Genomic DNA, 21773 nt, shown 5'->3' on the forward strand with positions numbered 1-21773 from the left:
GGCCTCTAAAAAAAAAATGTTTATTAAATAACTAAAATCAAGGCTAATTATTTGTCAAAAATCAAATAAATAATTGAGTGTGATAATTTGAAATCGGGTGTATCAATTGGTGATTTTTTATTTTTTTTAGTAAGAGAAAATTTTAAAATATAGGGATAATATTATCATTTTATTAAAAATCAAATAATGGGATGGGAGTAACTATTTCTTTTTTAATCCAAAAGGTAAGAATAATTTGTAATTTCTGAGAACTGAGATGGGTGAAGTAATTTTTCATCTTCTCCCAACTGGAGCATCAAAGGTTGCAAAGAACTCTTATGAAACCAAAACATAATTCCACATTCCAGGCATCCCCAAGTTTCTGGGATTGGGCTAGTGCAATTGTAGGAAATTCATTCCAGATGAGAAAGCTGCAGACCTGATCTTTGATATGAGTAGTTGAATTACAAATCTATTGATTAACTGGTTCATATTAGTTAAAATCAACATTTTGATGTCTCAAGCTAGAATCACATTGCAGAATCATCTAGTATCTGTTTTCAGTAGTTTTTACAGACAATGAATCAGAAGATGGAAGGGGAGGAACTCAGTGCCCATATGTATAGAGTCATATGTTCAGACTTCAGAACAGAAAGAACAGAAGAAGGCTGCACACCACTGCTTAAGAATAACCCGTATAATTTCTTCCATCTTCTCAAAATGTTTGGCACATCAAAAAATATTACACATCGCCTATATTTACAATGGATCGGTATATACGAGCAAAAATACCCCAGCCTCAGCTCATGTCACCTTCCCCACATCTCAGTTTTGGATTCAACCGAGTGCCTAGCTTCTTTCATAGCCAAGAACAAAAAGAAAACCTCAATGGCCCTGTATTTGTACAAGTAACGATGAGGACAACCAGAGCAGAGTCGTGAGGGGAGAAGTAAGTTACAAAGAGCCACCCATAAACAGGTATCTTAGATCTTCCACTGTTAAACGTGTTGCGGAGCCGCCAGTTTTGTCTTCTCCAAAAGCAGATGAAACCATTTCTCTTTTCTTTTCCTGAAACCCAGATAGTAGAGCAGATTAAAAGACAAGACCCATGAAGGAAACCGGATTTATCTTCTAGATCGCATTCATGTATTGTTTGATAGTTTTCTCAGTAACATGATCAACTTATCAAATATTTACACTATCTCAGTTAATAGCTTTCAAGACAGCATACTGATTAAAGAAGAAAAAGTACCTGCAGCGCTAAGATTCGGTCCTCTACTGAGTTTTCAATGGTTAGCCGTGAAACAGTCACCTGTCGAGTCTGCCCAATCCGATGTGCCCTATCAACAGCTTGATCTTCTGTAGTTGGATTCCACCAAAGGTCCAGAATAATAACATGATTAGCGGCTACCATGTTTAGACCAAGATTTCCAGCTTTAAGAGACATGATCATAACAGTAACCTGGTCAGAGAAATGGAAGAAGCATTGGTACTGTAATTTTCTGCAATCCTTATCACTAGGTAAACGCCAAAAGAAATTTAGCTCTTCATGAGATGAGAGGAATCAAACCTCGGGATTATTGGTAAAATCTTTGACAGCTTTATCCCTAGAAGCCAAGGTCATGGTCCCATCAAGTCTCCTGAATTGTATGGAGGACTCTTTGATGGAATTCTCCAATAGGTCCAGCATGCTAGTCCATTGAGAAAAAACAATGACCTTGTCTGGCAGTTGCAGTTTGGAAGAACAAGCAGAAGATCCCAAGTAGCTGGTAATTTCTGTGGAAAGTACTGTTTGTCCAGATCCATTAGAAATCAGTGCAGAACTGGCTTTCTTCGGCTTGCAAACTGCAGATAGAATCTCAAGAGCAGCTCTAATTTTAGAAGAAATAAGAGTATTCCCACCATCAACAAACGTTTCATCTACTCCAGAAGAACTTCCATCATTATCATTATCGAATTTGCCAGAAATTGAACTACGCAGAGTAGCTCTAGAAAATGTCGAATCAGGACTAACTTGATCTTTGCAGTCTTCTACAGGGCAGCTGTTACAATCTCCAGCCAACATGTCAGACAGACATTGGTAGCAGAAAACATGACCACACATGGTAACAACAGCATCCTCAGGTGGGTCCTGCAAAATAATATCACAAGCAATGAATTGCTTCAGAAATTGTCTATGAAGCCACGAATATAGACTTAACAGGAAATTATTAGTTTGTCCAACAGAACTGTAAATTGAGTATATATAAATAATTGTATCAAGTGAAAAGTGCAGGGAAAAAACTTACATTGCATAATCTGCAAATTGCTGCAGATGGTTCTAATAAATTCAGTAAATAGATCAACATCTCCTTGGGAAGGTTCCTTGCCATCTTTAAGGAAGGAGTTCCAACTGATTTAGAATGGAAACCTTCGGCTAGTAGGGGATGATCACAGGCTTGACGGAGACGCAAAAGCATCAAGAGAATATTTGCATAATTTTGATTCACTGTTCCCTCATCGGCATATTTCTGCAACATGCAAGTTAAAATCAAAACATGTTAAAATAGGACAAAAATGGGTTTGGCCAACCAGACCCTGAACCAACAAATCGTTACAAGAAGACACTGCAGAATGCAGTCCTGTAAACATGGAAGAGAGACCCACATGAAGAAACAGTTCAAAATAGTAGAATACTGCCACCAAACCCTTAACAGAATTAATATAAGGGTAATCTCTTAATACAGCCCTAAATTTTGTGCTGATTCAAAATGCAACCTTGAGTAGAGAGAAGTAACACCTATCTTCTTCTAATTTTGTCACTATAGTTCTTTCTCCCTTTCTGTTTCTACAAAGAGATAGGAGAGACTTCACTCCCTCTGCATGCAAAAAAAGAGAAAATACAAGGGTAACTTTGTCATTTTGTATGACCGCACTTCCTTCCATCAATATACACTCATGGCATAGCTGCATTTCTTCACTAAATTTTAACTAAAATGCTGTTTCTCAAAATATGGCTGTTGATTCTGCAGGAGAGAAAACTGGTGGGAGAGATTAGGGTTTACAAACCCCTCTCTCCTATTTATAACTTAAAAAATATCTAAATTACATCCACATCTTTGCTCTCCCTTAAACCCTAGAAAACTACTTTCTAGAAGAAATGACTTTTCTAGAAAATAAACAAATTTATATAAACTCGAAATTATACTTCTAACAATGGCAAATTTGTGATTGTATGTGGAATTACAAAAAAAATTAGGCTATATTTAAATATCAACATTGTTATACAATTATAGTCATCTTTTACTCTAGTTCCTAAATCTTTAAAAATATTTTATTAGAAAAAAGGGGGGGGGGGGGGGGGGGGGGGGGTTGCACAATGACCCACTCCTCTCTGACTATCAAGAGGGAAGCGGCCCCCACCCTGCCCCCTCGCCCTTCTTTCCACTCCATGTGCCTTGGCCTTCCACATGCCTTCTCTCCCATGAGGTTTTCTCCATGTATGAAAGGTCAGCAGTGGAGGGTGTCCAAGCGACCTCCCTGAATTGGGAAGGGAGTAGGGTGGGCATCCTTACCACCTCTTCCTTTCTCTCAGCTTATCATAGGTATGTGAGAATTTCACTCCATGCAACAGAGAATAGGCCCTCTGAGTGCACAAAGCAAACAGTCATAGAGGAACGGTGTAGAGGTAAGGGCCTGCCTCCCTCTCCTGCTCTCTCTATCACAAGGAGAAATTTTCTAGTGCCAGAAGATTGAGGGGAGGTGGGTCCTTCGCATCTTCCTTGCATGGAAAGGAAGGGTACTCTCTCCCAAAATACAATGTTATTTCATTTAAAAAAAAAAAAAATACAATGTCATTTAAAAAATTATATATACAGTAATTCACGAAATTAGTCCCTCCACTCCTCTTAGTCTGGTGACCATTAAGCCAAAGGCCCAATCAGCAGGATATCATTAATATTGGGAGAGTAAGAGAAGTACCTTGAATTGTGAGCGAAAATCTGCCTCTAAACTAGAATAAAATGCACGCTCCTGAGGAGAAAAATTGACCTTCTTCAAAGATACTGATTTTGGTGGTAATTGCAACACTGGTCTCCCATCTATCTGTGTCTCTATATCAAAGCAATGGCAATAGTTCAGTAACCCTAACCTATATAAGCACATGAAATGGTAGATCTTGCACATTAATACTGATTCACATTAAGCCACTTGACAGACTTTGTGTTAAAGAAAGCCAGAGAACAATTGCAGCACAGGATAGACACAATCTGTCATCAAATACTTCAAAAATGAATAATAATGTAAAAAATAGAAAATATTTCATCAATCAGATCTGAGCCCTTCATTAAACAGAAAGTATATCAGGTGGTATGATACAAGTGATTCATTAGTAAGCAGTATAGGCTCTTTCAACATCCTATCTTACCGATATTCACACTCTCTTACTTCATCACTAGTAAATGGAAGGCACTGATCATGAAAACCAATGAGCCATCTTGGTGTATGCACTTTTTTTTTTTATTATTATTGATTACACACGTACGCAACCCTTAAACCCAGGTGAGACTTAAAGCCAAGAGATTGCACTAAAAACCCCCACGTGACCATTGAGCCAAAGGCCCAATCCATCTGCATGCACATGCTTTTGGGAGGGGTGCAAATTGCATCGACACAATCTAGACCATTGATCAATGAATATAGACGCAAAATATCGGCCCACTAAAGTTGGATAACTTAAGCATGCACTAATGAACAATAGAGCCTATATGAGGGGCTACCAACCAGAAGTATGATAATGCTAAAAAATTTCATTGTTACTTGCATCAGTATTCATGCTTCATGCTCAAATGAAAACTAAATATGACCTCAAAGAGTTTCATTGTTGCTCATTCAATTGGATGTAGAAGTTAAAATGAAGACACAAGAAATAAAAAAAAGCAACTATTAGATCAAACCAGGCAATATGTTACAGAACACTTTAAATTTTCAAAAGAATCTTCCCGTTATAAATGAGAGATCACCATTTTTTTCAAAATTTGAAATCAACCTTTAAAAAAAAAAAATTAAGATCAACCATTTTAATGGGTTAACTTTGGCTGCCAACAGTTGGGCAGGAGCAAGTGAAATAAATTATTTAAAGAGAAAGGAAAAAGAAAAAGAGTGTATTTAGCTAATCTTTTAGGATAAGAAAAACATGTGCATAACAGGTGATAAAATGGAAGTAACTCAGGAAGCACAATCTTCTGACGCAAGCAAAACATGACATTGCCAATTTGTGCCAAGGGAACAGAGAGGCGATCACCCCATGGAATAAACTGCCCTCCAGATCTTGACTGCTCTAGCATATATAAAAACACTATAAAGTAGCTACTTTTGTGTGATGCACAAAACCTATCATATAACAGAGGTTACTTTTTTCTGTCAAGCACCGAATGTAGCTGGATCAGCTAGTTCTACATGCTGTATAGCAAGAAAGGTGGGAACAGGATTTTTATTGAGTGAATAAGAGAGAACCAGTATAAAAAAGGAACTAACGTATGCTGGAAGAGAGAGTAGAGGCAGAAAGATAGAAATACGTGACTCTGATTCTATTAAGCAATCTGGCTCAGTGCAAGTTACCTATTCTTCCTCAGTCTTTCTCTCCTACTATGTTACAAGAAAAGATATCCTCAGCGAATTACACAACCTGCCCAGATTATCTCCCACATAAACATAATGCTTTATCTATAACCCAAAAAATCGACATAATATCTTTGAAATAGACGGTGATTTAAAAGAAAAGGATGAAGAGAACTATGACATTAGACTCAAAATGAAATTGATGCACTGGAAAAAAAAATTGAAGTCTAAGAGAAAGATTGCCAGTTTCAATCTAATAGTATAAAGAACAGTTTAAAAGTCATATAACTAGTTGGTCTGATTAATTAAATATGCACTTCATGTATGCATCTTCCACTCCAAATTTTTTTTTTTTAAATGTCCACTCTAATATTCTGTTTCAATAGTCCATCCATATGTCTTACAAGACCATGGTACAATTTCAAAAGCTTTACAAATCAAGTATTATCTACGATGTCCTTTGAACCATTAAATTCAGGGAAACCATGATATTAACTGTGAAGGGCAAAAAAAAAAAAAAAAAATATAGAACAAGAAAATAAACACCTCTGGACTTAGAGAAACCTGCAGAATTACCTTTCGTGCGCCGCAGCATTACAGTCTTGAGGACAGCTTGAAGCTTCATATAGCCATGGATTGAATTCTTGGAAATTGGATATTTTATTGTTGCACAGAATGACTTATAGGTAGCATAAGGATCGTATCTAAGAAAGCGGAAGTAACTGTAGAGATCATCAATTGTGTTCTGGATGGGTGTCCCAGACAAGCACCATCTTCGTTTGGCTCGAAGACCACAGCAGGCTCTTGCTACCTGAGTTCTGTGGTTTTTTATGGACTGAGCTTCATCAAGGACCAACCTAAACCAAAGCACCCTAGCAAGTGGGCCACTCTCGCTATCAACAGCAGAATCATCCATCCCTTTCTTGCTTTTTTTCTTCTTCTTACCCGCATTTGATGCCTTTTTCCTTTTCTTATTGGTAGAAAATCGTGAAGATAAGGCATAAGTATCCATGTTTTTCTGCTCCTCCTCGTCTTCGTCAGCTTGGGGTAGCTTTGGCACTTCATTACTCACAATGGAATATGTTGTTAGAACCACATCAAATGTGGCTAGTTCAGTAGGATCCCTAGTTCGAGTACTTCCATGATAAATCAAAACCTTAAGCTTTTCACCTTCGGTAACTTTTTCATCCAATTCACGTGCCCATTGTCTAAGCACACTTGCCGGGCAGACAATCAATGTACCAGCTGCTGGCCTACCCTTGCGAGGTGCTGCTGCCATTGATATAAATGTGCTTTCCTTTTCAGCCTTTTCAGATATTACAACTTCATTTACTTTGTCCGATACAGAGACATTGTCATCATCCTCATCCAAATTTAAAGGTTCAAATTTCATTTGGTGAGCATCCCTGGATACAGTTTCAGGCTGGCGAGGGCCCTGAATCTTTATCAAGGCAATTGTTGATACGGTCTTCCCGAGGCCCTGTAGGAAATATAAAATGGTTGAGCAGTTGGTGTTTGATTCTGATGTTTCTTTCTGGTGATTTTTTTGCTGTTGAAAGGTAAATTTTACTGAATAAAGATTTAGGGAGATGGTTTTAATTTAATGTAAGACAAATTTACAAAGAATCCAACTGTCCAATAAACAAAACCAATTTTATAAGACAAAAGATACCTGATCATCAGCAAGGATTCCACCTAAACAGTTTGGACCTATCGTTTCCTTTTGAGCCATCCATGCCAAGGCAATTTTCTGTATGGTGAAGAGAAAAATCACTACCAATTTTCAAAATCAAAGAGTAACATTTTTTTGAATGGCAAAAAAAAGGCCTGATGAAACTGTAGGAAACAAAAAGGACCTGATGTCTTAAAAGTTGAACTGATAAAACACCTTCCGGAACATCGACTTCCATCCTTGGCTGAGAAAGATCCTTCAAGGAAAAACAACGAAGAGAATACATCTCTTTTCAGTAATAACATTAGACAACTGATTCATATAAATAGGATGATGCAATAAAATGAAAATTATGAGAAAATTTAAAGCAAATCATCATTAAAAACAACAACTTTAAATAGACATAGCAACAATTATGATTATACAGAAAGAAGTTTAAGGTTCCCCCAAAAACAAATACGAATACAAGATGCCAAAATATAAAATATGTCAAAAACCCTCAAAATTTAACTTAGTTTGAAACAAATTATAAGGTTAGCAAACAAAAGAACCATACAAAAATACCTGTAATGCAGCTTGATAAATTGGAGTTTCATCATTTTCCATTGGTGTCTCTACTCCTGTAAAACGTGTCACGCCACTGAAACCAGCTGGATGTGGATGACCGACTGACTTTCCACTGCCTGTAAAAGATGCTGGTAAGACTCTCTGTCTAGGAACTTTGTAGATAGAAATTTCCTCTTCGTCCTCATTTTCCATTCTCAAACCTTCATCTACCATATAGAATGTCTGACGGCCTGTATTTGATCCACCAGAACTAGCTCCTCCATCCGCAAAAGCAGAAGTTTCATATTCAGAAATTGGCTTCCCAGTTTGGAAAGATTTTGAAAGATTCTTTTTAATCTCATATTTGGGAACAGGAGGATCCCCATAGAGTTGAAAATGTGGTCGATGGTTTGTTGTCTTCCCCCTGTCATCATCCACACCACGAAAACCACGCTCAGAATTGAAACCAGTATGTGCTCTCTGATGCTCCCCATTCAGATGTGAACCAGTAATAGATCCACCGTTTGATCTATCTCTCCCATTCATTTGTCGACTATTTTTATTGAAATCAGTGTCAGATATCTCTATCACAGGCGCTATGTTCTTCAAAGTTTTTGGTAAGCGCCTGTACTCAGTGGTTTTGTCAGAAGAAACATTTCCATTGGTTTTTTCAGTATAGAACCCATTTCCTAGTTGACTCTCATGCTGTTGCTGCCGCATACTTGAATGAGGGTCAGAATCCCTAAGACTTTCACCAGATGCAGCAGAGTAAGTATTGTCAACATCACATGGGGATATTGCATATGACTTGTCCACTGTACGAGCCACTGCATTAAACTCAGGCTCATCTTGTTCGTTGATTTTCTGATGTGAATCCCAACCATTAGGATGGGAACTAAAAGAAAACGTGGTAAGCAATGGCTCGTTTTCAGATTTTCCAACAAATCCTGAAATTTTAGACAAAAATCAAGATCATGGCGATGAGCAGAGTATTCTTGACAATGTCTGTAAGCATCTCAAACAACATCAAATCAATGAGTTTCTCAATTATAACATTAGATTTTACCAGAAATTGAAGCTGGCAGTATCCTAGAAGCTGGAATTCTATCCGGCTGTTCAGTTTCGCTATCTGAAGAAGGAATATCTATTACATCCATAGAACCCGAAGAATATTTTGGCTTGCCAGGAGCAACAGAAACAAATTTGGAGGTAGATAAATCTACTAATTTCTCAACCTACAAAAATGAAGAACTAAAACCAGAATTAGATTGTGAAACCCAAAACACAAGAAATTTCATCAACTAGTTTAATTGGACAAAGGAGCCAAAGAAGTCCACCTTACCAGGAGCATAAAATTTCTTAGAAACAATCTGAAAACCCATACATTCATGAAAATGCACCACTGCTGGGTCAAACAAAAAAGATCCTTAACAAAATCAGCATAACTTTTCATATATTAGTACTGCATAGCCATCATACAGAAAACCTGCATATTCAAGGTAAAAGAAAACACCAAATGGAAATAAATTTATTCAGCAATGAATCAATGAAACAGAAAAAAACTGAATAAAAAATCACTGAGACCTTCATGTTAGTACATATTATTGAGGAGAATTTCATTCTCAAGCTCTGATTTCGATAGGCACATCAAAACAAAAATATATAGATGCCCTAATGTATAACATACTTTCATGCAAACCTATATATTAGAGGCCAGAAAGCCGCTTGAATTCTCCTCCACTTTGCTCTATTATAGCTAACTCAATTGCCAAGCTACCCTTCTTCAAGTCTTTTTTACAGCCATCCATATCAGTTTTAGCCATCCTCTCTTTCTTGTTGGTCCCACACCTAGTAACCATAAGACTCTCAGTTGGTCATTGTAAGGTCTCCCTTAGAAGATGCTAAAATAATCTCAAACAACTCTTTTAACGTCTGCTACTGAGACTTCTGGGTCTTCTCTAACATACTCGTTTACTTTTTGTCTTTCCTGGTATTGCTACACTTCAGTCTCAACATTCTAATCTTTGCCATCTCATCTTTAAATGCTGCTTCTTGAGTGACCAAAATAGAGGCCATAAAAATCTTGTCATTCAAACAAACAAAAAAAAACTATAAAGCATGGCCGGTCAAATCTGCCTTTTAATTGTACCTTCATCCTTTTCTTTATATCATTTATAGCACAATATTCTAGGCCAATCTCTCCATTTCATGCCTTGATTCCATCTGGGATAATTAGGTCCTCGATGTGCATTCCAGTCAATTTTTTTTTAATGGATCCACTGAAGTTGTAGCCATATATTTCATTTAGATTGACAATCTTTGACAAATCTTCAGATTTTTTCATTCAGATTTTAAGGCCTACATTTCACATTTCTACTCATCCAGCTTTGGATCTGTTTTTTTTTATTTTGCAAAATAGTAAGAGAAAATTTTCAATTGAAAGACAAATTTGTTGGTTTGACTATTAATGCCATATTACCCACAAACAACACCAAGGGACCATCCATGAATATAGCAGTTTAACGAGACATGAGACTCAAGGAATGAAACAGATCAACTTCTTCCCTGCTACATTTTTCTCCTTCTATGCCCTTCTTTTTCCTTATTCTATGTGTTTTGCCTATTCTAAGCCTACCATAATAAAGGTACGATTTCATGACAATACTCATCCAATAGAGCAGCACAATTTGTTTAGGTTTCATTACATGCAGACATCTGAGTTAACAATTGAAATAGACAATGCATTCATCAAACCTAACTATTTGAAATAGAAACCTGATGACCATTTTAAACCTTCTCAGAAGCAACGTCTTATCACCAATCAAAAAAGCCACATATCATGTCATTTAACCATCTGTCACTAAAAAGGTATGACAAAAAAGTTCACCATACCTCACCCATTCCCATAAAAAACAAAAGCAGATAAGAGTAATCAAGTTAAAATATTAAGGTCGGTCTTTTTTATAAAAAAATTAACAATAATAATAATAATAATGCCGGTCAAAGATGCTTGGCAAATTTTCATGCAGACTTTTCACCAGACAATGCACAGAATAAGATAAATTGCCACTGAAATAAGCTACAATGATCAGAAGTGGGAAAGTTGAACATAACTGTGGAGCAAATTTTGAACTTCATGTAGGAAAGAAGTGGTTAAGCTAACATCCAGTATTGGTCACAAGCCCTGCTCAAACCTTGCCAAAAGGTTCGTAGAACAACATTCTGAGGGAAATTCAATATTTTTTTTTTGGACTCAATTTCTAACCAACAGAAGATCCCAATGAACCTTGGCGCACGCAAGCAAGTCACCAGTAGCATCAAGAAACTTCAAAAAACCCGGATTATCAAGTCAACAGTTCAAAAAAAAAAAAAAATTTGGATTATTATAAGTGTCAACCCACTAGGTTTTCCATAAAGTATGAATTACCATCAATTGCTTACAGGGTAGAGCAAGTTTGCAACGGAATTCAAGAATTCAGAAATTAACGGAGAAAAGGGGGACTTCCACCAATTCAATTACGTTCCAAAACCATAACGGTTCAAGGGTCTAACTTCATCTCGATTACCGGTTCACCACCGCAATAAAAAGTCCCCCAACAGACAAAGTCATAAATTACACCAAATACAGAACCAAGAAGAAGAAAAAAAAAAAAAAGACAATGAGAAGAACAACTTCTTACGCTCTGTTCTTCATTCGAGGCTTGTTATTTCCTCCTTTCAACCCGTGGCATGCCCATTACCGAAGCTTTCGATCTATTCTTGCAAGTCTTCGTCTTTGTGCTTCAGTCGAGAAGGTGAACAAGCGCCTGCGGAGGTTTGTTTACACACGGAAGGAGGGAAGAGGAGAGGAGAGGAGAAGAGGGGGAAAGGTGGAATGGACCCGTGGGTCGGACCTCTAAATAGCTGGCTCGGGAGATAAAAGCCGAACCCGGAACGATCCGGTCGGTGTTACTTTGAGGAATTATGTTTCACGTGGGCTTTTGTTGCTTACGGGTAATATAGGCGGATCCTCGGTGAGGTAGAGACTCCGATTAATATATCCGATTATCTAAGAAACGTTTTTTTCGTTTCTAATCAACTCGGACGTTAGTTTCCGTTAACTCAGCGCGCGGGCTTTCCGTTACTTTTCGCATCCCTGCGTTCAAAAAACTGGTTATCAAGCCGCAGTAACATCTCCTTTGAATCTGAATCTGAAAACTTGAACCATCTCAGACGATTCTTCATTACAATGATAACTCAAAAAATGTCATCTTTAATGCTAGCCAAGAACAATCTCAGTTCTCTTGCCTTCCGAGTATGTACTGGTGATACCTCACTTTCAGACTCACTCAAATCAATTACATCAACCTGTTTAGCATTAGGTTCTTGACATTTCAGAATTTTACAACAACGTGAGGATGGCGACGGAGTCGACAGATCAATGACTTGGGTATCCAGCCTGCTTTGATGATCCACATCACTTTGTGGCTCTTGGCCTTGTGATTCTATGCTGAGTAACAAGCCTTGAAGCCGGAGATTTATTTCATGGACGGCTGCTTTGTTTGCTGCTTTCCTTGGTCTTGGTTTTCTTTTATCCTTATTGTTCTCAGCCTTCTTAGCCATGAACTCAGATATCTTCTCAGAGCAGGCACTACATGATAGAAAACAAGAACTCAAAATTCCTACATGTCAATGTATATGACTCAAAACTAATTGGTGCATTCGACACATAGAACATTGAAGTTAGATTGAGTAGCTTTTCATGCTGCAGTGTCTTAAATGACTAATCCCAGCAAATTGAATGCTTAAATGGTAAGTACAGAAAAGCATATTTTACCTCCTAACAAGGTCGGCAGGAACTATAGAAGTTTGCAGCCCATCCATTCTGTCCCAAGAAACTTCAAAATATTCTTTTCCCTGAAGCTTCCGGCTCTTCACTATAGCTGACACAGGACATGCGACGGGCATCTGTAGATATATGTAATGGATACTAACCAACAGGTTATGATCATCCTGCAGATATATCTCCATATCCCTGATTCAACTGACAGCTAACGGTTTTACCTTATCTAATGGAAATTGTGCTCCCAATTCTGATGAAGCACAACGCAATTTGGCAAAGCACCGGAGATTTCTCTCGGCAATCTTTGGAAGGATATAATCATCTGCAGCAAAAAACTAGGACTGTAAATCAAGAGTACCTGTTTTCAACATATATATGAGTGCGAGAGAGGGAATACCTGTTTTCTGGGGACTCCAGCCAAAGAACTCTGCACATAGCTCTTGAAGTTGAGTCCGTTGAAATGTGTGTGGTATGAATAAACTGCAAATGTTATCAAGTTCAAGGAAAAAAGTTACCGGTAAAGAAAGGTGTTAAGTTGGGTCCAAGGCCTATCCCACAATGACTAGCCAACTTAGAAACCTCTTTCCCAACTAATAAACCCAAGATCTTTGTACTCACTAATCAATGTGGGACTATTCCTTAACACTCCCCCTCACGTGTAGACCATCTTTTGTGGCTCTACACGTGGATAATTTAGGAGTAGGTAGTTTAGGTGTAGGCCCTCTTTTGTGGTTCTACAAGTGGATAGTTTTAGATGTAGACCCTCTTTTGTTGCTCTACAAGTAAATAGTTTTTAGGTGTAGGCCCACATATGAGTACCTGCTCTGATACCATGTTAAGTTGGATCTAAGGCCTATCCCAAAATGACTAGCCAACTTAGAAACCTCTTTCCCAACTAATAAACTCAAGATCTTTGTACTCACTAATCCATCTGGGACTATTCCTTAACAAAAGGCATCTAACACAAAATCTCAGGTCTAATGCAGATATGCCTAACATAAGCTCTTATAATATGCTGAACTTTTTTTTCCTAAGAGCATGCTGCACATTACTCTAAGTCTGACATCAGACTATCTTTGTCACTTCCCCTTACATAAAGGACTTCTTTATGACTCCAAACACCTGGATAATTTTTGGGTGGAGGTTTAACTATTTCGTGGCAGCCAATCAGACCAGCACCAATACCAAGAAGAACTACATCCAACTCAAATGCCCAAGCCTAGAATGGAGATGCCCAATCCAAGTTTGTACACTAGGTTGTAAATCATTCTAGATTTAATCAAGGACTATTTTCAACAATCATAGCAGCTATGTGAGACCAATTCTCATTAGAAGCACTTTGAACTAAACAACCATGTACAGAGATAGAGAGGCAACTTGCCTAATTAATAACACCAATCAACAGATCACCTCTCAATCAATTAATAGAAGCAATTAAAACTTTGTCAATATAAAAAGTTTGATGTCCACTATTGCATCCACATATGATACAGCCTTTCTATCTTTAACCTTTTTACCTTAGAACAGCTTCTGAATCTGGTAAGTGGCACTTTGGCTTTAAGTAGGCATTGGCTACTTGCAGGAACGGCTCACTTGGGGATACTGAAAGTAAAATATAAGAAACATTGAAAAGGGTCATTTATCAGCAACTATTATTTCTAGCAAGATATATTTCTACAGTACAGTGTCTATGCAGGCTCCAGTCCTTGCTAGGGGATACTGAAAGTAAAATATAAGAAACATTGAAAAGGGTCATTTATCAGCAACTATTATTTCTAGCAAGATATATTTCTATGGAATATATGTCCAGCACTGTGTCTATGCAGGCTCCAGTCCTTGCTAACAAGCACTCATACCAATAACATAGCTAGCTTTTTCCTCCTATGTGAGATCTTGGGTTCAACTCCCATGGGTACCTGGGGTATCTTGTGGTGTTTGTGTTACCAAAATTCATAAAAGAAAGCAATTCAAGTACTCAGATGATTCTCTTTTAGGTATGTGATGAGCAAGTAAGCTCCTTGATCATCATGATTCAAAGAAATAATCAGCAAAACCATCTTAAAAGACCAGTCCAGAGCATCATAGAGGTAACCAAATAAAATGCAAATCCAGAAGGAACCAAAGATGCTTAAGTGTCTAATACCTACCACTGACATCATTGATGCCTTCTTTATGATCTGAACCACTGAGTTTGCCTCCATTACATTTGAAAATGTCTGCTTGTTCCTTCATCATTTTCACTTTCTTTGCAAATCCTACTCCCTCAGATACAAGTCGATGTAGGACCACATCGTCCCCTATCGTTTTAATAATCCGGCAAGCTGTCTCCTAAGTCCAAAGAAGCACATAATCAGCACCATAGGTTATCTGTTCTACCCATATAAGTTGAAAGATGCACTTAGCATCAAAGAAAAGTCAAAAACCACACAACCCCACTAAGTTGTCATTGTATTAGCAATGATTTTCTTGCACAACCAGTGCTTTGTACTTTGACCAATTAAATAAATTGAACCTATCTTGATGAGCTTGTACCCGGCCAAGCCCACGAACTCCTTGAGAGTAGTCACTTCCAAGAAGAAGAGCAAGAGAAATCTGAACACCAAAAACATGTCAGAATTATGATAAATATAACCAGCAACTTAATTTTGCAAGTATTTATTATGTGATGATACTGTTACAGCTTCAGATATTATGATGTAACTTTGGATTTATATAAAAATAAAACAAAAAATATCTAGATTCGGAGGATCATACTTTTACTAAGAAAAAACATATTATGTTACATGGTAACCAGGAGAATAGAATTGTTGAACTCCACACATCACTAAAGAGGCCAAGCCTCAGAAAATAACTCTGAAGATATTTCTTTACATTTTCCAGATGGTAAGATTTTAATAATACAAGGAGAAAAAAATTAGGGAAGCAAGATTTGCCACTAGGGCTTAATGCACCCATAACATGGTCCAGTGAGAACTGGGTGGAACATTAGGTTCCTTCCCATAATAATACTTTGCATCCCCTATCATATCAATAACGTGTGAAGTGACTAAATGGGAATAAACCGGACATTTGGCATGCCAAACCCATCATAAACTGCACTCTTATGGCTTAGGAAAGCTTCATAAATCAAATAAAACTAACAAATCATTACCAAAGAATTCCTTCCAAATCCAAGTTTTCTCTCTATGTCAGCCATTTCATAGCATACCACATAGCCGCCCTCTCCTGAAACACACAACATGATTAACATAAATGAGAAAAGAAACAGGTAAATGCAGGTAAATGTGGGAACGGGTCCTGATTCCACTAGAGACACTAATGGATAGGCCAAGGCCAAAAAAGAGGCACTAATGGAACACAACCAGCATTCCAAGAGCAGCCTTCGGTTGTGGTAAATTATGATGATTTACTATCAAAAGGAAGATGTCTGTGATGGTCAAAAATGAGGTTCTGAACCACATTAATCCATTTGGAGATCATTCAGCTGATGTCTAAAAGAATAAATGTACTCACCAAGGTAAATATCTCTGTACACAGTCCTAGCACCGAAAAGGAAAACATCTGAATCTGAAGTGAAACATCCATCCTGGAGAAAATTTCCGTTATATCTCAAAGAGATCGGATTATCTATCTACCCAAAAGGAATTGATTCCACTTACACATAATGTTTCTAAGTTCAATAAAGCACACTGTGCTTCTGCTTCCTCAAGCCTGGCCATGAAAAGAAAAGGAAAAGAAAACTCAAGAAGAATTTCCACATGAAAAATGGTCAATTGTATAATCGTGGTTAACTATAGAATGCAATATGAGTAGTAGTCAAGATTCAAAATTTCCATCTGATTAGGAGATTTGGGCCTAAAAATTTTTTTATTTAGATGAAAACAGCAGAAAACCCAAAGTATCCTGTAAAGAACCTGAGTTTTACCAGACTTTCATAAAAACGCTCCTATCCGATTGGAAAGCAACTTTGCTAGGAGAATATTTATGGGGGAGTTTCTAAATGGCTGACATCCATAAGATTGCTATAATTAAAACAGCTTGACACAAAGCAATCTCTGTGCTAGTCAATGAACTTTTCCAATAGCCAATACTTAACGAAGAAAATAGACTTTGCAACTAAGTATTGGGAATGCCAATTTAATCGGCACAGGGTATATTTGGAAGCCATACTCCAAGCACAAAATAAGCTTTGAGAATTTTTTTTATAAAATATACTTCTAAAATTACCATAAATAATTTTCCTTAGGTGAATTCCTGATCTGTATTGAGACAGGGAAACGGCCATACCAGATTATATGGATGCAAGAAATATAGATCCTTTCTGAAAGAGCAAAAATTACGACACAAAATGCACGAAAATGAAACAGTCCCAGTTTATAAATTACCCATCTAAGCATGGGATCCCAAGTGCCATCCCAAGAACTTTCACCTCTTTGATCATGCATGAAAAATCAGATCCCATGTTTCTTGGAAGTGAAGACGCTCTCTGAATGTTATTTTCATCTCGAATAACCTTCATAAAGATATAGACATATTACTAACCAAATATAGAAGAACATAAAGGAAAAAGGCACAAATACAGAAATATTTACAAAGCGCACCTCACTTCCTGATCCCAGGCGTTTTCTGTAAGTAGACAACTTAATGGCAGGAATTGACCCATCTACAATAAGGAAGGTTTTCTTTCAGTTCTTAAATTTACTACTCAAACAGCTTCCATAGACTACCAAAAAGCAGAACATAGTCCACCCAACAGAGACGAAAAAATCACATGCTTGGTTACTAACCGAATACCAAAGATTGCGATGGAAGTATTCACATATCATACGAAATATAGATAGTGACCTATTAGATGCATGAGTTCAAGGTCATCAGCTGACATTTGGGAGACTTTGAGAAGCAGAATCCTTAAAACCAACTCAGAAGGGAAAAAAATACAAAACATGTACACGTAGTTCTTACACAAAAAAAGCAATTCAAAAGAGGTAACAAAGCTTCAAGTAGGCCTACATTTTTTTTTTAATTGCTGTGTGCAGGTTTTATCATGTATCTAGAAGGTTTTCTTTCAGTTTCTCAAATTTACTACTCAAAGAGCTTCCATAGACTACCAAAAAGCAGAACCTAGTCCACCCAACAGAGACAAAAAAATCACATGCTTGGTTACTAACCGAATACCAAAGATTGCGATGGAAGTATTCACATATCATATGAAATATAGATAGTGACCTATTAGATGCATGAATTCAAGGTCATCAGCTGACATTAGGGAGACTTTGAGAAGCAGAATCCTTAAAACCAACCTCAGAAGGGAAAAAAAATACAAAATATGTATACATAGTTCTTACACAAAAAAGCAATTCAAAAAAGGTAACAAAGCTTCAAGTAGGCCTACATATTTTATTTTTTTAATTGCTGTGTGCAGGTTTTATCATGTATCTAGAAGGACATAAATCACAAATTACCTTTCTTTCTTTGTCTGATAGAACTTGGGGCTTTGGATTCGTTCATTACTCATACAAATAAATACCAGAACGTTAAAAAAAAGAAAGAAAGAGAATTAACCAGTAGCCCTATAAACACAAAACAGAAGAAAAAAAAAGAAAGAAGAAAGAAAGAGTACAACTCTGAACAAAATATGATGAAAATGCTATGAAGCCGAAGTGCATAATTGACGAAAAATCAAAAAATATTCTTATTCTCCTCTAATTCCACTGTTCACGATATCAAAAGAAAACACACACTAAATGAAGCAACAAAAGTTAGTTCACGCTTTACGAAACCAACCACCAAAACCCACAGGTTAAAGAACGGCTTACCAGCAACGAGCACAACGCTGCAGTTCAAAGCAATAAGGGCTCTAAGGCGGTGGAACAGATTTCTGAGATAAATTTTTTCCTTAGAAAAGGACGAATTTTTGCAGGTATTTTGAAGTTGAACTATCCAACAAGAAAGATCTACGCAGACCCTTTTATTCCTTCAATCCAAACAGACACCCATTTTCAGTACAGCTGATGACGTTAAACAGTAGAAACAGTAAACTTGAACCAAAAACGAGAAAAGGCAAGTCCATTTGAACTTACTGAAGGTGGTGAAGAGGAAGAGTCTTCTTGCAGGATTCCAGTATATCCCACAGATTCTTCACTCCCATCTTCTCCTCGAATCCTTTCTTTCTTGCCTCGGAGAAATGAAAGCGCCAGATGAAAGTACAAGAAGATCAAAACTTGAATTGTTTTCAAAATGAAAGAATGTCGCAACAGAGTCTTAGAATTACCATAATGCCATCGGTAGATCGTTACTTCGAACCGATCTGAACTCGGGGGTAAATCGACCCGAATGTAACCCGGCCTGATCCGGGTCGGTTTGGACAAGGGCCAGATTTTCTAGCTTCCGGTTTCGTGTGAAATTGAGGTTGGGGCTCACTTTTAAATTTGGCGGCTTCTTTCGAATTTCATGATTGACATTTTAGATAAGAAATTTTTAGCTGTCGGTGATGAATTTGGTGTTCTTCAGGTTCCTGAAGAGTCATCCTGGCTCTGAAGGTTGAACGAGCAGAAGAGCAAGGCTGAATTAGGGTAAGAACATAAGAGCACTGCTGCTACTGCTCATATTGTCAAATACTAACCGTTAGTATTTTTATGTTGTTTCTATGAGTCCGCTTTTGCATCTTTCAAAGCTTAGCAAAATGATTTTTTCCCCCTTTTAGTGAAAGATGCATATTTTTTCTTAGATTGAAGCTATTTTCTATTCAAGATCTTGAGTGAATGCCGCCCGTCGCACCTTGTAGTAGCAGAATTCCCATTTAGACTCTTAGATTTCGACTTTGGTTCCCTCTAAATCATTGTTGAGTTTTGTAGGAGGAAACGAGACAAAGCGAAATCAATTTTGGAGCTTTAGACAGAGAGATTTGGTATAAACAAAATGTCATCTTGGGACGAAGAAGAAGACCCATTGATTGCTTCTACAATACCAGATGTCGAGCGTCTGAAGCGGGTTTGGCGGAATGAAAAGGCTGCTCCAGAAATTCTTCAATTTCAGGGAGAGTTAGTTCAGAGAGCCAGAGAACAGATTCAGTTGCAGGTTGGTTTTAACATCTCAAGATTATGCCTTGTAGGTGTTTGATTAAATGGTTAGCATTTCTGCATGTGTGGACTAATTTTAGGCTGAAAACTCTCTCTCTCTCTCTCTCTCTCTCTCTTTCTCTCTATACTTTTTGTGTGTTTTGTGAAGGTGAAATTTGTGAAACAAATCTATAAATTATTGCCTAGGTTCCCATTGATTAGCATTTCAATTTTTTTCTTTCAGGAAGACAACACCACTGTAATGCAAGGGGAAGGAACAGATGATCTCACTTTGTCCCTTTACCAGATGGACTTGGATCGAACACTATTCCTTTTAAGATCATATTTACGAACCCGCCTCCAAAAAGTATTGATGAACCCATTCATTGTGTTTGTTAAGGTGGAAGTGTTTGGGCATTGAGGTGGTTCATCTGTTAATTTGCAGATTGAAAAATACATGATCCACATATCAAAAACTCCACTATGGGACAGGCTTTCAGAACAAGAACAGAACTTTGTTAAAAGGTAAATTCCCTCAAGTTAAATGTCCCGAGAATCCATTAACTGCCTGAGATGTTATAAGAAATGAAGTTTGTTGGCCAGATGTACAGATGCTTTTGAACAACATCTAGAACAATCCGTGCTGTCGCGATTACCTTATGGCTACCAGTCCATTCTGAGGCAATCCATCTCAAGTGAAGAAGATGATATGGGTACTTCATATTTCTACCATAATCTGTTATACTATTATCCAATACTAAAATACCCATTCTGATTCCTTGAATAAGTGATTAGACTGTAAAAGTAGATTAAACATTATACATCTGCAAGTTAAGCCTTCGATTTGCAGTGTTTTAGTGTATTCCAGGTTGCAAGCATATGCAGTAATATTATTCATATGTAGCATAAACATTACTCGAGGTTCTTTGTTTGCTACAGTTGATCAACAGAAAGACTTCTCCAACTAAGTTCCTCAAAGATGTAGATATTCTAAAGAAATTATTTTACTTTTCACTTTTCCATATAATAGAAGCTGTTGAAGTGAAAATAAAGTTGTCGACTCCTGCCTCGATGTGCGCTTGCTGTTTTTGGCACATTTCTAACTTTTATTAACTTCTTGATATTAAGAAAATGATGCAGCATCCAGCATCAAAATAAAATCAGAAGTTTTTTTCCCAACTTAACTGTTCTCATTGATGCCTTTCCGTGAGTCTTTTTGGGGCTGATGAGTACTGCTTTCAATTTCTTTGCTAAGATCCTTACTACTTATTCATGCAAATGGTCGCAATAACGTAGCTTAGCTTCTCATTTATGCTTCATGTGATGGACATCTCTCACTTGATTTTGCAGTTCCAGTGCCGAATTTGGACACTTTTGTTTTTTGCAGAAGCAAGGGAACAGTCGGAGCGTTCCAGCTCGATGAAACGTAATCTGTTGCAGAAAATATCCCATTATTTTGTTCTTAGAAATACCCATTTATATCTTCTTCAGCTATGTTTTTGGCTTCATTTTGAGATGAAACTTTTTTTTTATGGCAGGGGCGAGGATATCATAGACCTGGTGGCAGATGATCTATATGTTCTCCGCTATAAATCAATCAAGTCACTTGTGGAAACTGGGCAAATCGATCTTGTCTGAGTCCAATGTGGTCTGGTCATTTTAGTCTTTCTAATAACTCCATTTACCTTGTGGTAAGGCACTAAGGGGCTTATTTGGTTTTGAATTAGATATTTATTTCCTCAAAAACAAATGCTGTTCTGAATTCACCTCAGAAATTTAACAAAAGAAAGGTTGATGCAGAATATTTCTATTCTAAAAAAATATACCTAGATAAATGCCATTTGTAAAGCATAGTAAGAAAACAAACTGATGTAATACTATCAATTGCCAGCCAGAAGAACAAATCAAAAGAGAGCAAGAGAACTGCAAATTTTACCAAGCAGACAAAACTGAGAGTTTGCGGAGGGATTTTCCTGGTTTCCCATGATTCTTGAAACAACCTGATTAGCCATGTTAAGCACATCTACCCCTGCACCGAATATTATAAAAAAGCACTGGGAAAGAAAAGTAAGATTATAATTTGAGTACCTCCCAGGCC

General features: G+C 37.3%; 3 protein-coding genes across 6 annotated transcripts; 1 reads left to right on the forward strand and 2 right to left on the reverse strand.

Moving 5' to 3' along the window:
* Positions 1 to 661: 661 nt before the first annotated feature.
* LOC137938975 (helicase-like transcription factor CHR28) lies at positions 662 to 11657 on the reverse strand. 4 transcript variants are annotated; one of them, XM_068784115.1, is made up of 12 exons: positions 11476 to 11657; positions 9138 to 9197; positions 8862 to 9030; positions 7814 to 8742; positions 7434 to 7505; positions 7250 to 7327; positions 6142 to 7057; positions 3940 to 4070; positions 2268 to 2489; positions 1550 to 2110; positions 1232 to 1441; positions 662 to 1047 (listed from the first exon to the last, which is right to left on the reverse strand). In XM_068784115.1, exons 2-12 carry the CDS (start codon positions 9183 to 9185, stop codon positions 934 to 936), a joined length of 3450 nt encoding a protein of 1149 aa, XP_068640216.1. In that variant the 5' UTR covers positions 9186 to 9197; positions 11476 to 11657; the 3' UTR covers positions 662 to 933. The 4 variants fall into 4 exon arrangements, with proteins under 4 accessions (XP_068640216.1, XP_068640217.1, XP_068640214.1 ...); XM_068784116.1 differs by having other exon boundaries at positions 6154 to 7057; positions 9138 to 9200; XM_068784113.1 differs by having other exon boundaries at positions 9138 to 9200.
* A 362-nt stretch (positions 11658 to 12019) lies between these two features.
* Positions 12020 to 18778, reverse strand: LOC137938679 (single-strand DNA endonuclease 1). Its single transcript, XM_068783669.1, has 14 exons — positions 18698 to 18778; positions 18434 to 18591; positions 17219 to 17280; positions 17003 to 17130; positions 16277 to 16328; positions 16131 to 16203; positions 15769 to 15842; positions 15150 to 15209; positions 14765 to 14945; positions 14135 to 14219; positions 13015 to 13097; positions 12839 to 12939; positions 12612 to 12742; positions 12020 to 12425 (listed from the first exon to the last, which is right to left on the reverse strand). Exons 1-14 carry the CDS (start codon positions 18763 to 18765, stop codon positions 12032 to 12034), a joined length of 1650 nt encoding a protein of 549 aa, XP_068639770.1. The 5' UTR covers positions 18766 to 18778; the 3' UTR covers positions 12020 to 12031.
* A 310-nt stretch (positions 18779 to 19088) lies between these two features.
* LOC137938681 (DNA replication complex GINS protein SLD5) lies at positions 19089 to 21463 on the forward strand. The gene is made up of 7 exons (XM_068783671.1): positions 19089 to 19189; positions 19472 to 19694; positions 19920 to 20042; positions 20121 to 20200; positions 20279 to 20388; positions 21026 to 21101; positions 21214 to 21463. Exons 2-7 carry the CDS (start codon positions 19536 to 19538, stop codon positions 21311 to 21313), a joined length of 648 nt encoding a protein of 215 aa, XP_068639772.1. The 5' UTR covers positions 19089 to 19189; positions 19472 to 19535; the 3' UTR covers positions 21314 to 21463.
* The last annotated feature ends 310 nt before the right edge of the window (positions 21464 to 21773 follow it).

Source organism: Aristolochia californica, unplaced genomic scaffold (genome assembly GCF_029961685.1).
Source record: "Aristolochia californica isolate CCGP_79_NKW_82.1479 unplaced genomic scaffold, dmAriCali1.0.hap1 SCAF_8, whole genome shotgun sequence".
In the NCBI taxonomy this organism is placed as follows: domain Eukaryota; kingdom Viridiplantae; phylum Streptophyta; class Magnoliopsida; order Piperales; family Aristolochiaceae; genus Aristolochia; species Aristolochia californica.